The 21,554-nt window shown below is 50.0% G+C and overlaps 1 protein-coding gene across 6 annotated transcripts in view; it reads left to right on the forward strand.

Annotated features, from left to right (window-relative positions):
• The window catches only part of ANKLE2 (ankyrin repeat and LEM domain containing 2), a 36,191-nt gene extending 15,480 nt beyond the window's left edge, over positions 1–20,711 (forward strand). For 3 of the 6 annotated variants that reach the window (XM_033220004.1, XM_033220006.1, XM_033220007.1), the window contains exons 6-13: positions 5,258–5,380; positions 7,937–8,003; positions 11,196–11,368; positions 13,128–13,234; positions 14,067–14,257; positions 16,558–17,152; positions 18,186–18,317; positions 18,947–20,711. In XM_033220004.1, the coding sequence (XP_033075895.1) occupies positions 5,258–5,380; positions 7,937–8,003; positions 11,196–11,368; positions 13,128–13,234; positions 14,067–14,257; positions 16,558–17,152; positions 18,186–18,317; positions 18,947–19,148 (1,590 nt within the window). In that variant the 3' untranslated portion in view covers positions 19,149–20,711. The remainder of the gene's footprint in view (positions 1–5,257; positions 5,381–7,936; positions 8,004–11,195; positions 11,369–13,127; positions 13,235–14,066; positions 14,258–16,557; positions 17,153–18,185; positions 18,318–18,946) is intronic. The other 3 variants (XM_033220005.1, XR_004439478.1, XM_033220009.1) reach the window with 3 other exon arrangements.
• Positions 20,712–21,554: the final 843 nt, after the last annotated feature.

Consider the following 21,554-nt stretch of genomic DNA (forward strand, 5'->3'; position numbering starts at 1 on the left):
GCGGATCACGAGGTCAGGAGATCGAGACCATCCTGGCTAACACGGTGAAACCCCGTCTCTACTAAAAAAATACAAAAAACTAGCCGGTGGGCCGGGCGCGGTGGCTCAAGCCTGTAATCCCAGCACTTTGGGAGGCCGAGACGGGCGGATCACGAGGTCAGGAGATCGAGACCATCCTGGCTAATACGGTGAAACCCTGTCTCTACTTAAAAATACAAAAAACTAGCCGGGTGACGAGGCGGGCACCTGTAGTCCCAGCTACTTGGGAGGCTGAGGCAGGAGAATGGCGTAAACCCGGGAGGCGGAGCTTGCAGTGAGCTGAGATCCAGCCACTGCACTCCAGCCTGGGTGGCAGAGCAAGACTCCGTCTCAAACAAACAAACAAAAAAAACTAGCCGGGCGAGGTGGCGGGTGCCTGTAGTCCCAGCTACTTGGGAGGCTGAGGCAGGAGAATGGCGTGAACCCAGGAGGCGGAGCTTGCAGTGAGCTGAGATCCGGCCACTGCACTCCAGCCTGGGCGACAGAGCGAGACTCTGTCTCAAAAAAAAAAAAAAAAGCTAGATTAGTGCAACAATTCAGCAGTTGTTGATAATCAGTTTACTTTCTGGGGGGGTCTCAGAAAATGGACAGTTTTCTTGTTCAACATTTCAAGATAAGAAACTTGTGGAACAGATGGAGCTTTCTGGTGATTGCACTCCCTCTGCGAGTTAGGGAAGGAGGAGGTCAGAAACGCCACTTACGCGTGCGGCTCTTCAATCCTTCAACATTCTGACGGGCTAACCTGATTTTTTTTTTTCTTTTTTCTTGAGATGGAGTCTTGCTCTGTCTCCCAGGCTGGAGTGCAGTGGCGCAATCTCGGCTCACTGCAAGCTCCTCCTCCCGGGTTCAACTGATTCTCCTGCCTCAGCCTCCTGAGTAATTGGGACTACAGGCGCCACCACCATGCCTGGCAAATTTTTTTTTGTATTTTTAGTAGAGACGGGGTTTCACCATGTTAGCCAGGATGGTCTCGATCTCCTGACCTCATGATCCGCCCGCCTCGGGCTCCCAAAGTGCTGGGATTACAGGCGTGAGCCACCGCGCCCGGCCACTAACATGATTCTTAAAGGGAGCCTGGGCTTTGGCTCAGTGTTTCAAATCCTCCGCCCTGTCCACTTCCTGTACCCTTAGGAAGGACAGCACAGTTATCTGTTTCAACTACAAACTTGAATGTAAAGCTTTGTACATGACTGTTTAAATTCATGTGAATGGCCTCCCAGCACTTAGGGAGGCTGAGGTGGGCAGATCGCTTGAGCCCAGGAGTTTGAGAACAGCCTGGGCAACATGGCAAAACCCTGTCTCTACAAAAAATTTTAAAAGACAAATTAGCCAGGGGTGGTGGCACATGCCTGTAGCCCCAGCTACTCAGGAGGCTGAGGTGAGAGGATCACCTGAGCCCAGGACGCAGAGGCTGCAATGAGCCGAGATGGCACTACTGTACTGCAGTCCGGATGACAGAGCAAGACCCTGTCCCCACCACCGAAAGAGGCATGGTTTTCAGTGGTTGAACAATGCATAAGTAAGAATTCTTAAAGAATTGATGTATTTTTGTAAGGGAAAGCCCAGTGACAGCTTAGAGCCAGGAATTATAAACTCTTAGTAAAACCCAGGAGTTTGGAACGTTGTGTTGTGGTGGGTAGAAGAGAGTGTCAAAGAAGGATATTGTGGGGAGGCATAATTTTGTTAATTGGATAACAGTGAACATGATATATTGAGCTGCAAAAAAAATTTTTTTTTTTGAGACGGCATCTTGCTCTGTGCCCCAGGCTGGAGTGCAGTGGCACAATCTCAGCTCACTGCAGCGCCTGCCTCCCAGGCTCAAGCGATGCTCCTGACTCAGCCTCCTGAGTAGTGGGACTACTGGCATGCAGTACCACAGCCGGCTGATTTTCGTACTTTTAGTAGAGACAGGGTTTCACCATATTTGCCCGGCTGGTCTTGAGCTCCTGACCTCAAGTGATCCGTCCGCGTTGGCCTCCCAAAGTGTTGGGATTACAGGCGTAAGCCACTACGCCAGCCTGAGCTGCAAAATTGAAAAGCAGGAATAATTTTTAAATCAACAAGAGAGAAAACGGGGAGTGTTGACATTTTGTCAAGCCAGCAAAATTATAGAAAAGGGTGAAAGTGAAAACAGTGGTTACCAAAAAAGCAATAGTGTACATGAACTAGGAAAGGGGGAGTAACATCACAGTACGTCAGTTATGCTGAGTGTGAGCAAACTGAGTAAGGAAATGAGGTTCGACTAGGACAGTCAGCAAGCGAGGGTTTGTAGCGATAATATAGCGCTCTGTGCCCTGCAGAAAATACATGTTCTTATTTTCACGCAGTATTCACAGAAAATGTGCATGTGTATGTCCAGAAAGAAAACTTTGTAAATTACTGAAATTAGATATTTCAGGTTACATTTGTTAATTATAACCCCCTGAAAGTAGGAATCAAAGTGTGGACCAAAAATAACTATTGAGAAAGTACCATCGTTTTTGGAGAGATCACGTCCCAAGATTACGGTGTGGGTGAGAAGCAGGGCTGGAGAGAAGGTCAGCCAGAACTGCAGGAAGTTACCCAGCAAGAACAGGCAGAAATCGGGGTGGTGAGGTTTGCCGAGTACAGAACAGGTTGGAAAGGGCCATTGTGTAGTGGGGAGAATGGTGGGCCAAAAGGAAGCCGTTCTGTTGTGGGTCCTTTCTGTGTAGACCGTAGATGCCCAGGTGCACGGCAGAGGGCCTGGGAAGCGGGAGGGGGGCGGTCATGTTTCTGAAGGAAAGGACTCTCAGTCCTGTAAAGTAGAATGTGGACCAAGAAAGGCCTGAGGGCCGGGTGCCGTGACTCACGTCTGTAATCACAGCACTTTGGGAGGCCGAGGCAGGTGGATCACCTGAGGTCAAGAGTTTGAGACCAGCCTGGCCAACATGGCAGAACCCTGTCTCTATTAAAAATACTAAAATTGGGGCCGGGCACGGTGGCTCACACCTGTAATCCCAGCACTTTGGAAGGCCGAGACGGGCGGATCACAAGGTCAGGAGATTGAGACCATCCTGGCTAACACAGTGAAACCCCGTCTCTACTAAAAATACAAAAAATTAGCCGGGTGCGGTGGTGGGCGCCTGCAGTCGCAGCTACATGGGAGGCTGAGGCAGGAGAATCACTTGAACCTGGGAGGTGAAGGTTGCAATGAGCCGAGATTGTGCCCCTGCACTCCAACCTGGGCGACAAAGTAAGATTTCTTTATCTCCAAAAAAAAAAAAAAAAAAAGAAGAAGGGCCTGAGGGTTGGAGAACACAGAGCAATCATTGCACTCGAGGAGGGGCCAGCTCCGCCACCATCTGTGTGTATAAATAAGGCTTTATTGGAACACAGCCATACTCATTTGTGGATTTGTCTGTGGCTGCTTTCCTGCTACATGAGTGGAGTTGGGTAGCTGTGGCAGAGACAGGATGGCCTCAAAAGTCTGTAATGCTTACTGTCTGGTCCTTGTCCAAGACAGCTTACCAGCCCCTGGACAGAAGGATGGGGTGCAGGCAGCGTGGTGGTATATTCAAACATCCAGACCTTTTTGGGGTCGTGTGAGAGAGTCGTAAGGGTTATCACCTCTAGTGGGTGATGGCGGGAGGGAGCTGGAGAAGGACATTTGCGGGTGACCTAGGCTGTGTTGCCAAGGAGTGGAGACGGGGGTGTCAGTGCAGGCCGCAGGGTCCATGATGAGTTTTTGTTCCCTGTGCAGAAGCTTAGGGGTGGCTGCCATGGCATACGATGCCACCGGACACTTTACAGCCAGAATCTTGGTAATCAGAGGTGACGTGAGGAGGTGTTTCTGGCTGTGCTAAGTGTAAATGAATTCTGTTTTCTACACGGTGCAGTGGAGCTGCCTATGGGATGTCCAAGTGAGGTGCCTGGGAGGGAATTGGCCCTTCAGGTCTTGGGCTCAGGGGCACTGTTGACCATGAAGCCTGTTGGTCTATAGACCACAGCTGAAGGTGACATTGAGACTGCCCAGAGCATCAGGAAGGATCAGAGGTGCAGCCGTGGAAGCTCCAGGCAGATGGCGTGGAGACCTGCGACCCCATGGGGGAGGGAGGGCATGACGCAGTGTCATGGACAGAGACCTGGGTTCCCAGTCAGGGCATGATGCAGCATCGTCAGCAGTGAAAAGAATTTTGTTTACTGTGGTGTCACATGCCACAGAGACTTTTCTTTGAGTACAGGCCAAATTCGTGGGCTTTGCTTTATTCTGATTGTGATCCTCATCTGTGCATTTCATTTTCTGGGCATGTTTTACATGACATTGTACTGGGCCCTATACTGGTTAAAGCTACTGTTCACTGTTTATGGAGAATTTAAGCTCCTCCAGGGTCTGGGCACCCAGGTCAGTGTGCTGAGCTCAAGCCTTGGCATGAAGTGGGTATGTGCTAGAATGCCGGTTATTTTTCCGTTATAAAAGTGGCGTCTTATATGGCCTTTTTGTTTGTGAGTCTTTTTTTAAAAAAAGTAGAAGCCGGGCGGGGTGACTCACGCCTGTAATCCCAGCACTTTGGGAGGCCAAGGCGGGTGGGTCACCTGAGGTCGTGAGTTTGAGATCAGTCTGACCAACATGGTGAAACCCTGTCTCTACTAAAAATAAAAAAATAAAAAAAATTGATGTGGTGGCGGTTGCCTGTAGTCCCAGCTACTGGGGACCTGAGGCAGGAGAATCGCTTAAACCCGGGAGGCAGAGATTGCAGTGAGCCGAGATCACGCCACTGCACTCCAGCCTGGGCAACAGAGTGAGACTCTGTCTCAAAAAAATAAAATAAAATAGGCCGGGCGCGGTGGCTCAAGCCTGTAATCCCAGCACTTTGGGAGGCCGAGACGGGCGGATCACGAGGTCAGGAGATCGAGACCATCCTGGCTAACACGGTGAAACCCCGTCTCTACTAAAAACTACAAAAAACTAGCCGGGCGAGGTGGCGGGCGCCTGTAGTCCCAGCTACTCGGGAGGCTGAGGCGAGAGAATGGCGTAAACCCGGGAGGCGGAGCTTGCAGTGAGCTGAGATCCGGCCACTGCACTCCAGCCTGGGCGACAGAGCGAGACTCCGTCTCAAAAAAAATAAAAAAATAAAAAAATAAAATAAAATAAAATAAAATAAAATAAATAAATAAATGTATAAATATCTATTTTCATCTTAGAGCAACCTTATGAGATACGTGTGAATAATTGTGCTTCCTCTGCACCTTTTTTCAGGGCTATGACACACCGTTGCATTTTGCTTGTAAGTTTGGAAATGCAGATGTAGTCAATGTGCTTTCGTCACACCATTTGATTGTAAAAAACCCAAGGAATAAATATGATAAAACACCTGAAGATGTAAGTACTTATTAAAATGCAGTTACTATCTGGAGTTAGAAATGAAAATACATAAATTGACAGTCTATTATCACAGGCACAGGGAAGCCACAAGGAGCTCTGTATGAGTGTGTATGCCTTATGGGACATGTTAGAACCCTGGCTGGTGGGTAAGATGCACTTTGTGAAGATGATGTATCTGTAGAACCAGGAGGGAAGGAACTGACCCGCTGTGCTAATTTTATTTTCCTAAAACTGGCAGTCAGTTGCTTTGAACAGCTCACAGTCTTTTATCAAGTTCCCTTTCTGAACACATCAGTTGACCAGAGTCAGAGAGAACAGAGGTAATGATGGTGGTGGTGATGGTGATGGTGATGATGGTGATTGTGAAAATGATGGTGGGGATGGTGATTGTGGTGGTGATGGTGGTGATGGTGATGACGGTGGTAGTGAGAATGATGGTGATGGTGGTGGTGATGGGGATGGCAGTGAGGATGTGATGGTGATGATTATGGTGGTGATGGTGCTGGTGAGAATGATGGTGGTGGTGATGGTCATGGTGATAGTGATGATGGTGGTAGTGAGAATGATGGTGGTGATGGTGAAGATGGTAATGGTGGTGATGATGGTAGTGAGGATTGTGGTAATGGTGATGGTGAGGATGGTGGTGATGGTAGTGAGGATGATGATGGTTTTGACGATGATGGTAATGATTATGGTGTGATGGTGGTGATGGTGATTATGGTGATGATGGTGGTAGTGAGAATGGTGGTGGTGATGGTGATGCTGGTGATGGTGATGAAGGTGGTGATGGTGGTAGTGGTGAGGATTGTGGGAATAGTAACAGTGAGGATGATGATGGTGCTGATGAGGTGATGATGGTGATGGTTGTGATGAGGATGATGATGGTGGTGAGGATGGTGATGAAGATAGTGATAGTGATGATGTGGTGAGGATGATGGTGAGGATGAAGATCGCAATGATGATGGTGGTGTTGGCAGTGGTGGTGGTGGTGGTGATGGTGACGGTGGTGAGGATGATGATGCTGATGATGCTGAAAGCAGCTAAATTGTATTCAGCTCAGTGTGCACCAGGCGCTGTGCTAAGCTTCTCACACATACATACTCATCTGACCCAGAAAAGCCTCGTCAGTCAGGGCTCATCACGACCCTGAGCAGCTGAGCAAAGTGTACCTTACAGAGGGCAGAAGTATGTTCTGTGCCCGCAAAGTGCAAGATGTATCCGGACCTTCTGAGAACTGAAAGATGAGTTTGATGTTTCTGTGTATTACAGCTGTGAGCTGTCCACGGTCTAGTAGCCCTTTAGAAATAAAAGCTGTAAGAATCTTCTGGTGGCAGTGGCCTCTCCCATACCCCCTCTATAACTGCTGTTATTGCATAAGCAGTACATCCACTTGCCATAGAAAATTTAAAATACTGCTTGACCAAAAAGAATAAAATTCACCAGAAAATTCTACAACTGAGAAATTGCCATTATTTTGCATATATATGATTCAATTTGTGTGAGTGTGTGTGTGTGTGAATATCTGTACTTATTCAGCATAAGAATGGCATTTGGTAACTAAAAACTCCTGGCATTTTATTTTACTTTTTTATTTTTGTTTTTTTATTTATTTTTTGAGACGGAGTCTCACTCTGTCGCCCAGGCTGGAGTGCAGTAGCACAATCTTGGTTCTCTGCAAGCTCTGCCTCCCAGGTTCACACATCCTGCCTCAGCCTCCCGAGTAGCTGGGACTACAGGCGCCCGCCAACACGCCTGGCTAATTTTTTGTATTTTTAGTAGAGACGGGGTTTCACCATGTTGACCAGGATGGTCTTGATCTCCTGACCTCGTGATCCCTCCGCCTCTGCCTCCCAAAGTGCTGGGATGACAGGCGTGAGGCCCCACGCCTGGCCTAACTCCTGGCATTTTAAGAAGCATTTGACTTTTTAAAGCTTACAATCAGGTACAGACTCAAAAATGTGGTTGTTTTCCTAGTTTTAGTCAGTTTCTCTCACAGGCTGGCTCCTTTCCTTCCTTTTATTTGAAGGTTGTTGGTTTTTCTGTAGTTTCTAGCACAAGTTTGTATTTTGCTGCAGTTCTCCAAGGCTGAGAAATTTGATTTCTGTAGTGGCAAAAATAGAACATTCATGTTCCATGTTAGTTAGGAGCTCTACCTTGACCCAGCCTCACAACAAAAAGCTTATGTATGACGAGGCTTCTTGTGAGTGAAACTCAGACACCTGAGAAAGTTAGAAACATGTTCAGGTGCTCCTGCTTTTACTTGACGGTGTGCTTGTATGTTTTCCTCTCCTTGCAGACAGTTAGAAAATGTAGAATAGCACGAAGAAAAAGTAAATTTACCCATAATCCCAGAGGGTGTTCTCTTAGCTGTCCCCTTAGACTTTTAGAAAGACCACTCTCTTCATACATTTTTTGAGTGTGAGCTTTATTAAATCTTTAGCACTAAGATACTATTCTACTTTACTGACTTTAAAACTCACTTTTCTTAAATCATTGTAATGATAAGGAAATATTGCAATCAAATAAGATTTAGACACACTTTTTATTCAATAGGTGATTTGTGAAAGAAGCAAAAATAAATCTGTGGAACTGAAGGAGCGGATCAGAGAGTATTTAAAGGGTAAGATGGGGAGTTGGTCCCTGGATCATGGGGTCCGTGGTGGGAAGGGCCTTGGAGTGTTGGGGGAGCAGAGCAGAGCTTTGCTTTTCTGAGCTCCCCGCGCGTGTGCCGGCTCCCCTCAGAAGCCTCTTCTCGGGATCATCCTTTCTTCTCCTGAGCTCTCCCAGCTCACTTGCCCCCTCTTTTCCTATTATCCCTTCTCTGAAGTCTTGTATCTATTCCTTGAGCTTTCTGTGAGAGAACTTTTTTGAGGTTGTGTGTCACTGCCTGTTGCCCGTGGCCTCACCTCTGGATCCATAGGTCTCTCCCACAGCAGCTTCATTGTGATGGCTTCTCTTCAGGTAGAGCCTGCAGTTGACAAAGAACAGCTCAGGAAGAGGCAGGGCCCAGAGCTCCTTGGTTGGGTGGCTGGCCTCGCTTTTGTGTGTCTCTGCCTGTGTTGGGGTGGGAGTCATCCCTGGGGTCACTCCCTGGGGTCGCCCCATCACCCTCTGCCTGTGTTGGGGTGGGGGTCGTCCCTGGGGTCACTCCCTGGGGTCGCCCTGTCACCCTCTGCCTGTGTTGGGGTGGGGGTCGTCCCTGGGGTCACTCCCTGGGGTCGCCCCGTCACTCTCTGCCTGTGTTGGGGTGGGGGTCGTCCCTGGGGTCGCCCCGTCACCCTCTGCCTGCGTTCGGGTGGGGATCGTCCCTGGGGTCGCCCTGTCACTCCTTTGATTGCGAAGCCTCAGCCTTCCTCCTCCTGCACCTCCTGGTGCACATCCAGCATGGCTCCTGCCTTGGCTCTGGGATGTTCCCTCCCCACTCGCCTCTGGGAGAGAGGCTTTACTTTCTGGACCGCCCTCCTGTAGTCAGCAGCTTCCAGTTGTTGGCCCCTGTGCCTCACAGTTTGTAGGTGCCAGGCGTGTGAAAATGGCTGGTTTCAGAGATGGCTTTTCCCTGCCATCTTCCTCTATTTTCGTGAATTTTGGAAGATGACACGTCTAGAAGCGCCTCTTCTTTGCTGTCTTAGCTCGAAGTCTGGAGCTTCTGTTGCTGGTGAGATTGAAGCAGACGCTGAGGTCCTTTCGCCCTCCTGCCTGTTTTTCTCTGTCTCGGATTCCATTCCTATCTAAAACTCTGTCTCCATTTAAAGCAGGGTCCGCAAATGACTGCTTTTAAAAATAAATTTTTTTTTTTTTTTTTTTTTTGAGACGGAGTCTTACTCTGTCGCCCAGGCTGGAGTGCAGTGGCCGGATCTCAGCTCACTGCAAGCTCCGCCTCCCGGGTTTATGCCATTCTCCTGCCTCAGCCTCCCGAGTAGCTGGGACTACAGGCGCCACCTCGCCCGGCTAGTTTTTTGTATTTTTTTGGTAGAGACGGGGTTTCACCGTGTTAGCCAGGATGGTCTCAATCTCCTGACCTCGTGATCCGCCCGTCTCGGCCTCCCAAAGTGCTGGGATTACAGGCTTGAGCCACCGTAAAAATAAAATTTTATTGGTGGCTGGGCGCAGTGGCTCAAGCCTGTAATCCCAGCACTTTGGGAGGCCGAGACGGGTGGATCACGAGGTCAGGAGACCGAGACCATCCTGGCTAACACGGTGAAACCCCATCTCTACTAAAAAGTACAAAAAACTAGCCGGGCGAGGTGGCGGGCGCCTGTAGTCCCAGCTACTCGGGAGGCTGAGGCAGGAGAATGGCGTGGACCAGCGAGGCGGAGCTTGCAGTGAGCCGAGATCATGCCATTGCACTCCAGCCTGGGTGACAGAGTGAGACTCCATCTCCCCAAAAAAAAAAAAACTATAATAAGCCTTTAACATAAGAAATTCCTAGGTGTTCCTGAGCAGCGTGACTGACTGTAAAGGAAGCCTCTTGAGTCTGGGTCTCCAGGGGCTGTGTTTGAAAGCAGGACGAGGTGGTGTGTGGCCTCCATGCAACCTACAGAACCTCATGACACTATCCTGTGTGACTTTACTGCACTGTCCCGTGGGACCTGAGGACACTACTTTTCCTTGTGCTTTCCATACTTCACATCCAAGTGCCGTGTGATGCCAGATCTGTTGAGAGATGTGTATTCAGTGATGCAAACTGTAAACTAGAACAGAGGCAGGACTGAGAGGCGAGGAGGCCGGGCACGGCGGCCCACACCTGTAATCCCAGAACTTTTGGAGGTGGAGGTGGGATGATTTCTTGCATCCAGGCATTCGAGACCAGCCTGGGCAACAGAGCAAGACCCCATCACTACAAAAAGTAAAGAATTAGCCAGGTGTGGTGGCGCCTGCGGTCCCAGCCACTCAAGAGTCTGAGGTGGGAGGATCACTTGAGCCTGGGAGTTGGAGGCTGCATGAGCCATGATCGCACCACAGCACTCCTGCCTGGGTGACAGAGTGAGACTGTCTGAAACTAAGAGGGGAAAAAAGAGAAGGAATAAAATAAAACTTTTTTTTGTTTTTTGAAACAGATTCTCACTCTGTCGCTCAGGCTGGCGTGCAGTGGCATGATCTCGGCTCACTGCAACTTCCACCTCCTGAGTTCAAGTGATTCTCCTGTCTCAGCCTCCTGAGTAGCTGGGATTACAGGCGTGCGCCACCACACCCAGCTAATTTTTGTATTTTTAGTAGAGATGGGGTTTCATCATGTTGGCCAGGCTGGTCTTGAACTCCTGACCTCAAGTGATCCATGCACCTCAGCCTCCCAAAGTGGTGGGATTACAGGCGTGAACCACCGCACCTGGCTGGAATGAAATACAACTTATTTTTAAAATGTATTAAATGCCTACTGTGTGCTAATCTTATTCACTCAGGTCTGACCCCTCGGTCCTTTAACTACCAAGGGCTTCCTTTTCTTTTCTTTCTTGTAGCAGTGGAGGAAAGTGAGGCTGGTTAAGTGAAGGGAGCTCTGAGACCTCGTGTGACTTTGTTTCCATTGCATCCATTTGCATTAAGTGAAGGGAGCTCTGAGACCTCGTGTGACTTTGTTTCCATTGCATCCATTTGCATTAAGTGAAGGGAGCTCTGAGACCTCGTGTGACTTTATTTCCATTGCATCCATTTGCATTAAGTGAAGGGAGCTCTGGCACAAACCAGCCTCTGCCCTGTCCGTTGGGTCCATTTGCAGAGGCCTTGGCAAGGGCTTGTGTGATCCCCATGCTGATCACCCAGACCTGACCTGCGGAGGGGGCGGAAGCCTGCAGCCAGTGCTTGTCTCTTCCCTCAGGTCACTACTACGTACCTCTCCTGAGAGCAGAAGACACTTCTTCTCCAGTCATTGGGGAGCTGTGGTCCCCAGACCAGACGGCCGAGGCCTCTCACGTCAGCCGCTATGGAGGCAGCCCCAGAGACCCGGTGCTGACCCTGAGGGCCTTCACGGGGCCCCTGAGTCCGGCCAAGGTGAGCTGCTGTAGAATTTTCTGGAAGTGGTGCCTGGCTGTCCCTATACTGCAGTTCTGAGTGTTCCAGCCTGTTGCCTTGTGCGTAGTCTCAGGGGCCATGTCCTGTGGAGCCCCAGGGTTGTCCTCATCTCAAACCATCCACCAGTGGGTTGGTGATGAGAACATTTGCCAGAGAAATGTGTGTTCTTGGCTCTGTGGCTTGCTCACCAGGGCTGATGTGCTGGGAGCCACACGTCTCGACAAAGCAAGACATTCCCTGGGCCAGCCGCGTCCTGTGCGCACGTCACCCTGTTCTTTCTGTGTCGACGGCCCATCTCAGGGCACCTTGCTGATGTAGCGAGGCTGCCCATTGTGACTAGGAAAGCTCCATCTGCACGTCTACCTGACCACGTTTCCCCATGGCTGCAGCCCCCACTGGCTTCCTCTCAGACGGAATGCTCCAGGCCAGTCCCTCTCAGAACCCTGGAAGCCTCAGCCCCTGGGTTCTACTCATCCCCGATGTTCAGAGAAATCCTTGATGATGGTGTTGGTGGGCCAAAAGTTGTACACGTTTTTTTATTTATAATTGACAATTCTTTCTCCTATTGAAATATTTCACATACTGACTGTACATATAATCCTGTGCTGAAAACTTTCTTTTTTTTTTTTTTTTTTTTTTTTTGAGGCGGAGTCTCGCTCTGTCGCCCGGACTGGAGTGCAGTGGCCAGATCTCAGCTCACTGCAAGCTCCGCCTCCCGGGTTTACGCCATTCTCCTGCCTCAGCCTCCCGAGTAGCTGGGACTACAGGCGCCCGCCACCTCGCCCGGCTAGTTTTTTGTATTTTTAGTAGAGACGGGGTTTCACCGTGTTAGCCAGGATGGTCTCGATCTCCTGACCTCGTGATCCGCCCGTCTCGGCCTCCCAAAGTGCTGGGATTACAGGCTTGAGCCACCGCGCCCGGCCGAAAACTTTCTAAATAAGTTATGATGAAAATGGCTCCAGGCCGGGCGCGGTGGCTCACACCTATAATCCCAGCACTTTGGGAGGCTGAGGTGGGCACATCACGAGGTCAGGAGATGGAGACCATCCTGGCTAACACGGTGAAACCCCATTTCTACTAAAAATACAAAACATTAGCCGGGCGCGGTGGCGGCGCCTGTAGTCCCAGCTACTTGGAGGCTGAGGCGTAAGAATGGCATGAACCTGGGAGGCGGAGCTTGCAGTGAGCCGAGATCACGCCACTGCCCTCCAGCCTGGGCGACAGAGCGAGACTCTGTCTCAAAAGAAAAAAAAAAGAAAATGGCTCCAAAATTAGGTGGTATCAGGTAGGATTAGGTCAGATCCATAAAGCATAAAGCCCTAGGAAGAATAACTAAGAAAGATCAACGCTGGTTTCTTGGCCTGCGATGGGAGCAGTGTTAGATGTGTGTTGGTGTGGCAGCTCCAAGCCGTCTACTGTTCTCACGGTGAGGCCTCATGCTCGGGCCCTCCTGGTTCTGAACCTCACAGCCCAGACTGGGCTGCAAGAAAGGAGATCGCCTCCCCTCCCCCAGGTCAGAGTACAGCCATGCGGCCACTCAGCCATGCCACAGGTGGGCGTGTGGCCCAGGGATCTGCTAGTGAAGGGGAGAGGAGGAGGGGCGTCAGGAGACAGGCAGCTGCTGCGATTTCCCCAGCTGAGGGGCACGGTGCGTGGCACGGCTCAAATGGTTCTTCAGGTTTCCGCGGCTGAGGGGCGTGGTGCCCGGCACGGCTCAATACATTTTTTTTCTTCATAGGCAGAAGATTTTCGCAAACTCTGGAAAACTCCACCTCGAGAGAAAGCAGGCTTCCTTCACCACGTCAAGAAGTCGGACCCGGAAAGAGGCTTTGAGAGAGTGGGAAGGTACTGAAAGGCTGGGCCGCGGCACCGTGGGGCACGCAGTTGGTCATGTTTTCATTAATGACGGAAAATCAAATCACAGCTTCTAAGTACCAATTCCCAGGAAGCCTTTACTGGGAGACTTGGTTCTTTTCATGAAGGTCTAATTCCTTGTGGATGTTGGACACGCTGCAGTTTTTGTTGCAGAATTCTAGCTTAAGCCAGTTCCATCCCACACCTGGGGGATGTCTGCAGTGCCTTCTTTCCTTTTCTAGTTGGAATTCTTTATTGATTCTGGGACATGTTTCTAAGGAGTCTTCATATTTTATAGAAGGTACCGCATAATGGTATGGATTCCTTGGGGAAAAGAAGTCCAGAGCCACAAAGCTAAATTATGTTGTCATCAAATAAAGCTTTGTGGTATTGTTTAGAATATTTTTGCAAAATACGTGGTGGAACCCAGAAAGGACCTCTAGGCTTTTGTGTGCCTGGCCATGACTAGAACCATGGGCAGGTTCACAGGGCTGTTCCATGATCATGAACACGTCTGTCTGTGGGAGTGGAACTGCGTGACCTGGGTTGCTGGCGTGAGGGTCTGTCGGGCTGAGGCCTCCTTCCTTCTCGCGGCTGGTTCACAGCTCATGAGAGCTCTGCCGGGTCCTGCTTACCCTGTGAGGAGGAGTGCAGTTTCAGAAAATGCAAAGTGTGATTTTAGCCGCCAATTAAGGATAAAGTAAACTTACAACCATGACTGCAGACATTGCTCTGGTACTTGAAGCTTTAGTGGCTTTTTCTGTGTAGTTCTGAGTATTCTTTCTGGTGTCGTAACTGGTTAATTGTGTTTTATTTCTTACAGAGAGCTAGCTCATGAGCTGGGGTATCCCTGGGTTGAATACTGGGAATTTCTGGGCTGTTTTGTTGATCTGTCTTCCCAGGAAGGCCTGCAAAGACTAGAAGAATATCTCACACAGCAGGAAATAGGCAAAAAGGCTCAACAAGAAACAGGAGAAAGGGAAGCCTCCTGCCGAGATAAAGCCACCATGTCTGGTAAGCACCTGCAGGCGCGGCTGTGGCAGCTGGGATGCGTCCCCCTGTGGCTGGGGTCTAAGCACGTGCAGGCGCGGCCGTGGGAGCTGGGACCGGCCCCCTGTGGCCGGGGTCTAAGCACCTGCAGGCGTGGCCGTGGCAGCTGGGACGGGCCCCCCATGGCCGGGGTCTGACAGGATACACACATCTGTTTCTCATTTCTGTTACTGTTTTTAATGTAGAGATCTGTCTGGTACTTTCCCTTAGGTTAATGTTTTTTGAGACAGAATCTTGTTTTGTCACCAAGGCTGGAGTGCAGTGGCACAATCTTGGCTTACTGCAAGCTCCACCTCCTGGGTTCAAGCGATTCTTCTGCTTCAGCCTCCTGAGTAGCTGGGACTATAGGCCCCTGCCACCACACCCAGCTAATTTTCGTATTATGTTTTAGTAGAGACGGGGTTTCACCATATTGACCAGGCTGGTCTCGAACTCCTGACCTCATGATCCACCCACCTCGGCCTCCCAGAGTGCTGGGAAGGTTAATGTTAAATGGGGTGTGTGTTGGGGAGGATATTTGAAAAATAATGACATCGCTTTGAGCAGTATTGCTATTTCTGCTTGTGTTTTCATTACCCAAAATCTAATATGTTTCATTCTGTGCCATTTTCTCAAAACTCATAATAGCTGAACTCCACTGGCTGAGACTATGATATTTTAGATTTGGTATATTTTCAGGAAAAACAAAGAGGAGTGCACACCAGAATACTGGTGCATATCAGACACCGGGCTGCTAAGCGCTTCACACAGTGCGTTTCAGACACCAGGATGCAAAGTGCTTCCAAAGCACAGATGCAGTGAATGGAAAGATCATGATGGAAGAGGTTAATCTACACAAAATCTAAAAGTGATTCATAAAAACATCAATGATGGCCAGGTGTGGCGGCTCACGCCTGTAATCCCAGCACTTTGGGAGGCCGAGGGGGGTGGATTGCTGATGCCCAGAAGTTCGAAAGCAGCCTGAGCAACATAGTGAGACTCCGTCTCTATTTATTTATTTATTTAAAATAAAGAAATTTGCTAATAACCAGAGATTTGAATCTACTAAAATAAAAATTAAAGCAGATATACAATTTAAACTGTGTGAGTGTGTGTGTGTAAGGTCAAAATAGAGCCATTAGCCCACAAGACACTTCACTTATAAAACAAACTCCCTGGAATGATAGAAAGAAAATGAAAATGACTGACATACATTAAACTAAGAAACAATGAATCTTAGAAAGTCACCTGTGACTCTCAACCATAGAACTAGAGAAGTCAGTGCGGTGGTTATACGGGAAACACTGAAATGTGACCTTGCTGTGCTATAGCTGACGGTGGCACAGAACTCACTTCTGTAAAGTGGCCTCACTTCCTGTGTTGTCTTGTGACTATGTACATTTTAATTAATAACTATTACATAAAGTTGACTCATTTCCAAAGTAGCACGAGCCACAGCTCAAGTGTTCTGGACCCCCTTGTGGCCAGGGTCGTCATCGTGAACACCAAATGGGACATTTCTGTTGCCTGTCGCACAGGGCTGCGCCCAGGAGCTCTTCTGTGTTATCTTCACAGCTAAAGCGCAGCAGTGCTACTTCATGGAGTTGTTCTGGACGATCTTCCAGGATCCCGTGGGGCACAGTGACACTCGGAGCCCCTGGGGTCGCCGTAGATCAGAGCCGGAGTGAGGGCTGGAGGGCAGCTGGGGAGGCAGGGCAGTCATCTCACCCATCACCTGGGCTGCCCTTGGCCTTTCATTTCCCTTCCTTTGAAAGAAAAGAAGTCAGCCTGGCAGCTTTTTTGCTTTCCTCCTTCCCTGAAGTAGGGTCTCACACTGTGGCACAGGCTGGGGGATCACAGCCCACTGCAGCCTCCACCTCCTGGGCTCAAGCGATCCTCCCACTTGAGCCTCCCAAATAGCTGAGACTACAGGTGAGTGCCACTGTGGCAGCTAACTTTTCTATAGAGAGCGGGGTTTGCTCTGTTGCCCAGGCAGTCTGGAACTCCTGGGGTCCAGCGACCCCCCTGCCGTGGCCTCCCAGAGCCCTGGGATTGCAGGTGTGAGCTTCTGCGCCTGGCCCCAGCAGCCTGATGCATCTGCAGGGCCTGTTTGCCCTTTGCCAGGGAGTCATGTGGGTGGTTTTCCATTCTGACATCTGATGAGTAGGTTTTGAACGTAAGAGTTGCTGTTGCTGGGGTCGTGGCGGTTGGTTACGGACGGAGCGGAGCAGCTCCATGGCTTCCTGTCATTCCTGTCACTGAAGTGCTCCTTGTCCTCCTCACAGGCAGCAATTCCATTTCCGTGAGGGCGTTTCTAGATGAAGATGACATGAGCTTGGAAGAAATAAAAAATTGGCAAAATGTAGCTCGAAGCCACAGCCCGCCCACAGCTGGTGCTTTTGGATACGCGAGGTGCAGCAACTTCCCCTTGGAGCAGGAGGCAGACCTCATAGAAGCCGCTGAGCCAGGCGGTCCACACAGCAGCAGCAATGGGCTCTGCCATCCTCTGAGTCACAGCAGGACCCTGGTGGGCAAGAGACCAAAGGCCCCCCGTGGGGAGGAAGCTCATCTGCCACCTGTCTCCGATTTGACTGTTGAGTTGGATAAACTGAATTTGCAAAATGTAGGAAGTAGCGTTTCGAAGACACCAGATGAAAATATGAAAACTAAAGATAAGAGCCTGACTTCAAGAATCGATGCAGTAGAAAGAGACTTGTTAGAGCCGCCTCCTCCTGCAGACCAACTCGGGACTGGCCGCAGGAGGACGGAAAGTGAAATGTCAGCCAGGATTGCTAAAATGTCCTTGAGTCCCAGCAGCCCCGGGCATGAGGGTCAGCTGGAGGTCACGAGGGAACCGGCCAGGCGGCTTTTCCTTTTTGGGTAGGTCTGTATTGCCCTGTGCATGCCTGCGGTGCTGTTTCCGAACCTGCTCCTTTCCCGCTCACGCTTGCTTGCTTGCTTTTTTTGAGATGGAGTCTCGCTGTGTCGCCCAGGCTGGAGTGCAGTGGCGTGATCTCAGTTCACTGTAACCTCCACCTCCCGGGTTCAAGCGATTCTCCTGCCTCAGCCTCCTGAGTAGCTGGGACTACAGGTGTCTGCCACCGCGCCTGGCTGATTTTTCTATTTTTAGTAGAGACAGGGTTTCGCCACGTTGGCCAGGCTGGTCTCGAACTCCTGACCCCGTGATCCACCTGCCTCGGCTTCCCAAAGTGCTGGGATTACAGGCGGGATCCACCGCGCCAACCCCCACACAAGCTTTCGTGTGGACTCACCGTGTGCTTTCAGTTCCTGTCTCTGAGTCTAGCTTCTAGACCTTCTTTCTGGGTCTTCTTCTGGTTGGACTGTGGGTGATCCTAGTGTTTGCTGTTATTTGCTAGGGATGTGCCTGCCACTGGTGTAAATGATCTCTTCTAAGAATTAAATTCTTTTAGGAAGAAAAGCCATCTTGGGGTCAGTCTCAGTCTAACGGGATAAATGTCCCTAACCTTCTAGTACTGAGCACTCTCTGAGAGTGCAAATATGCAAAACTGCATTTTAACACTGGGTGGAGGCCGGGCGCGGTGGCTGAAGCCTGTAATCCCAGCACTTTAGGAGGCCGAGGTGGGTGGATCACGAGGTCAGGAGTTCAAGACCAGCCTGGCCAAGATGGCGAAACTCCATCTCTACTAAAAATACAAAAAATTAGCCGGGTGTGGTGGTGGGCGCCTGTAATCACAACTACTTGGGAGGCTGAGGCAGAGAATGGCGTAAACCCGGGAAGTGGAGCTTGCAGTGAGCCGAGATGGTGCCATTGCACTCCAGCCTGGGCAACAGAGCGAGACTCCGTCTCAAAATTTTAAAAAAGGTAGTGCTATTTTAGAAGTCTTCATGTTTTTACCAAAGATGTTTTTGCTTCTTGTATTGTGGTTTCTAGAGAGGAGCCGTCAAAACTCGATCAGGATGTTTTGGCCGCTCTTGAGTGTGCAGATGTCGACCCCCATCAGTTCCCGGCCGTGCACAGATGGAAGACTGCCGTCCTGTGCTACTCACCCTCGGACAGACAGAGGTACATGGGGCCCGGACAGCCTGTCATCCGCAGGGCAGCTGTTGGAAGCTGGCTTCTGCAGGGTCCAGTTCCAGTTCGTGCGCAAGTATCAGGGCTCTTCCTAACGCTGGCAGGCCCGTCAGCCAGGCTGTGGGTTTGGCTGTTATGGCTCTCTGCACACAGGACAGATCTCCAGTTGGGTGGAAAAGCCGAACGGGTCAGCTGCTGACAAGCTGAGGGCTAGAGGGGTGGAAGCAGCAGGGTTTCTACTCAGACCACACAGGATTCTCCTGGAAACCCCCATGAGCTTGACTCTCCCAGTGGGTGCCAGGGTTTAGCAGTGTCTCTTCTCTGCCCGGGTGCATGTGCCCACGGTGCCAGGGTTCAGCAGTGCCTCTCCTCTCCCTGAGCATGTGTGCCCCCCGTGCCAGGGTTCAGCGGTGCCTCTCCGCCCGGGCACATGCCCACGGTGCCAGGGTTCAACAGTGCCTCTCCTCTCCCTGAGCATGTGCCCCCCATGCCAGGGTTCAGCAGTGCCTCTCCTCTGCCCGGGCACGTGTGCCTGAGTCCTGGGCCATTATTTTCCGACTCTCTCGCTGTTCATCTCCAGGCCTGCCCGTCTGCTAACAGTTCTTTCTTGCTTTCCGCAGTTGGCCCAGTCCCGCGGTGAAAGGAAAGTTCAAGTCTAGGCTGCCAGATCTCAGTGGCCCTCACAGCTACAGCCTGGGGAGAAACAGTGCAGCTGGGAGCATCCCCAGAAAGCCGGGCCCAGGCAGTCCTGGGCGCTACAGCCCCGCGCACGGGAACCAGCTCCGCAGGATGGCGCGCCTGGCTGAGCTTGCCGCCCCGTAGGCTCAGCGCTGGGCTCTCGGTCGGTTCTTCAGTTTCAAAGACAGAAGGGTCATATGTTTGTTTCTAAACTGTCACAAAGGAATATATTCTGATTAAATTATTATTAATCCTCACTTTGAGGGTGTGAGAATTTTAGAAGATTTAAATGTTTTATATAAAACTTAGATTTCTGGTATTTTGGAAGTTAGAAGTTAATGAAAGCAAACTCAGATACCAATTTTCTGGAAGATGTCCATGTGGTAATGGTAGACTTTTTAGGTGGCAATTTCTAGGTCTGAAATGTAGCAGAGGAAAGGGTGCTGAGGCAGTTGCAGGCAGGCAGCCCATACTCACCACAGCATCCAACAAACGCTGTGGACAAGGAGGGGCTTGGCGGAGGCGTGAGCACTGATGTCCCCGCGCTGCCTGCGCTCACCAAGATGAACTGTTTGCCGCCTTGTCTTTTCCTGGGCCGGGGCAGGGGGTGGCATCTGATGCTGGCAGAGTCCCTGTTGGTTCTCCCGTGGATCTCATGGTTCAGACAGTGAGGTGGACAGCTGGGATCAGGGAGCCCGGAGTGCGCCTCAGACTCGCAGCAACCATTATAATTTGGGTTGTTCGGAATATTTAAATTACTGATTGGGAGATAAAAGTAGCTTTTCTCTTTGGGAAGTCTTGCAGCCCGTAGGAGCGACGCCAGGAGCCACACAGAGCTCAGCACTGGAGCCAAGGTGTTCCCTGTTTCCTCAGCACGCGAGCCTTCACTGCCTACTTCGTTCAGGTGCCAGTGTAGCAGTAATACAATCTGTAAATTGTTCTGTTTTGAAGTTTATTCTGAGGCTTTTTTGAGCATAAATGATTATACGATAAAGTTATCCTTTATTTTGGAACTCATTTCAGTTGGGATTTCCTTTATACTGTTGCGTTCAGAGGTTTGAGTCCCATTTGGGTTCCTTGTCATGTTGATTGTAGCCTTCACCTTGGCTTGAATGAAGGTCTGTGGTCAGAATGTGTGAGGAGCTGCCTAGGTGCTCAGGAGGTAGTAACTGGAGGTCGGTTTCTTCCTGGGTGTTACGGGCACCTGCTCACACAATTGTTATTCTGTGAACATTTCCAGTATTTCATCCAAAATGAAAACCCACCAATGCTTTTGCTGACGTCAGTGCCTTTTATAAATCATTTTTAAATTTCCTGAACTTGCTTTTTGAGAATATAGTGATATTAAGTAGATGCAAGATTGTTTTTGTTTGTAAAAATTCTGAATTGAAACTTTGTTTAAAAAAAAAAGGCTTATTTCTTTCACATGACAAGAGATAGGTCAGGAATATTGGAATCAAGATTTAAATGTTAAAATTTGATTTTGTTACACAGGGTATCTTCATTTGTTTTGTAGCAGACAAGACCTAGACACCAGACAGACAACACATGCTCTTCTGAGAAGCAGCATTTTAAAAGGCATCTTGGTTCTCAAAAGAAATCAGAATATGGATATTCATAGTGATGATCTGTTTTCTCTAAAATCTTACCATATTGTCTGTATATGGTTGTAAATTCAAATAGAAAGTAAAAGGTTTTGGCCCTGATTTTGTATGTAGACCACTGCTCCTGATTTCCCAGGTCTTAGGCCGCCTTTGACTGTTTCTCCATTTGTTTGTGGGAGGCGATTCCAGACTCAACAAAGTCATTCTCGTGTGTTCCAGGGGCTTTATGTCCTTCACAAAACACTTAATGAAATGCATTACTTCAAAACCACGTGGTAATAATTCTAAGCTTCTGGAAAGATCCCTCACCTGTGCCCGGGCACATGGCACTGTTTTGGTGGCACGGCTGTCAGCCTGGGCGCCCTCAGATTTGCTTGCTGGTTTTAGGCCCCTTTCTGGACTAACTCAGTTGTGAAAGACTTTCTGGCATCCGTTAAAGGAGCACAGATTTTCTCTTTGCTCTTGGCAGTGGGAACCTTGGTGACATTAACAGTTGCTGTGGTGGCTTTGGTTGGAAAGTGCCCTGCTTCAGCGTGGTGGCAGCTGTGAGGAAGGCGCCCGGGGAGTCTGCTGCTCATTTCTGGGGTAAAAGCAGCCATGGTGCTGCATACCAGCCGTGGGCGTGCCAGCGGCGCCATGGCAGGGACCACAGCTGGGTCCTCTAGAGTCGTCTGGATGTTTCCAGAAGCCTGCAGGGCTTTCCCAGGAAGGGCTGACGGCGGAACCCTTGTTGGGGCCCGGCTGTGCATGCAGGGCGCAGGCGTCTGCTTGTCGTGGTTGGAAACCCTGTGACTGCTTCAGCTGCAGATTGCCCTGCCAATGCTCCTTCCTCAGCTGTCTCAAGAAAAGGCTTTGGGATCAACGTTGGCATGACGGCCCCTGGCAGCTGGCTGCCATTTGGTGGCATGCCATTCCCACCAGTCTCACTGAGCTTCTTGTGTGCAGT

Source organism: Trachypithecus francoisi, unplaced genomic scaffold (assembly GCF_009764315.1).
Source record: "Trachypithecus francoisi isolate TF-2019V2 unplaced genomic scaffold, Tfra_2.0 Lachesis_group11, whole genome shotgun sequence".
Classification (NCBI taxonomy): Eukaryota; Metazoa; Chordata; class Mammalia; order Primates; family Cercopithecidae; genus Trachypithecus; species Trachypithecus francoisi.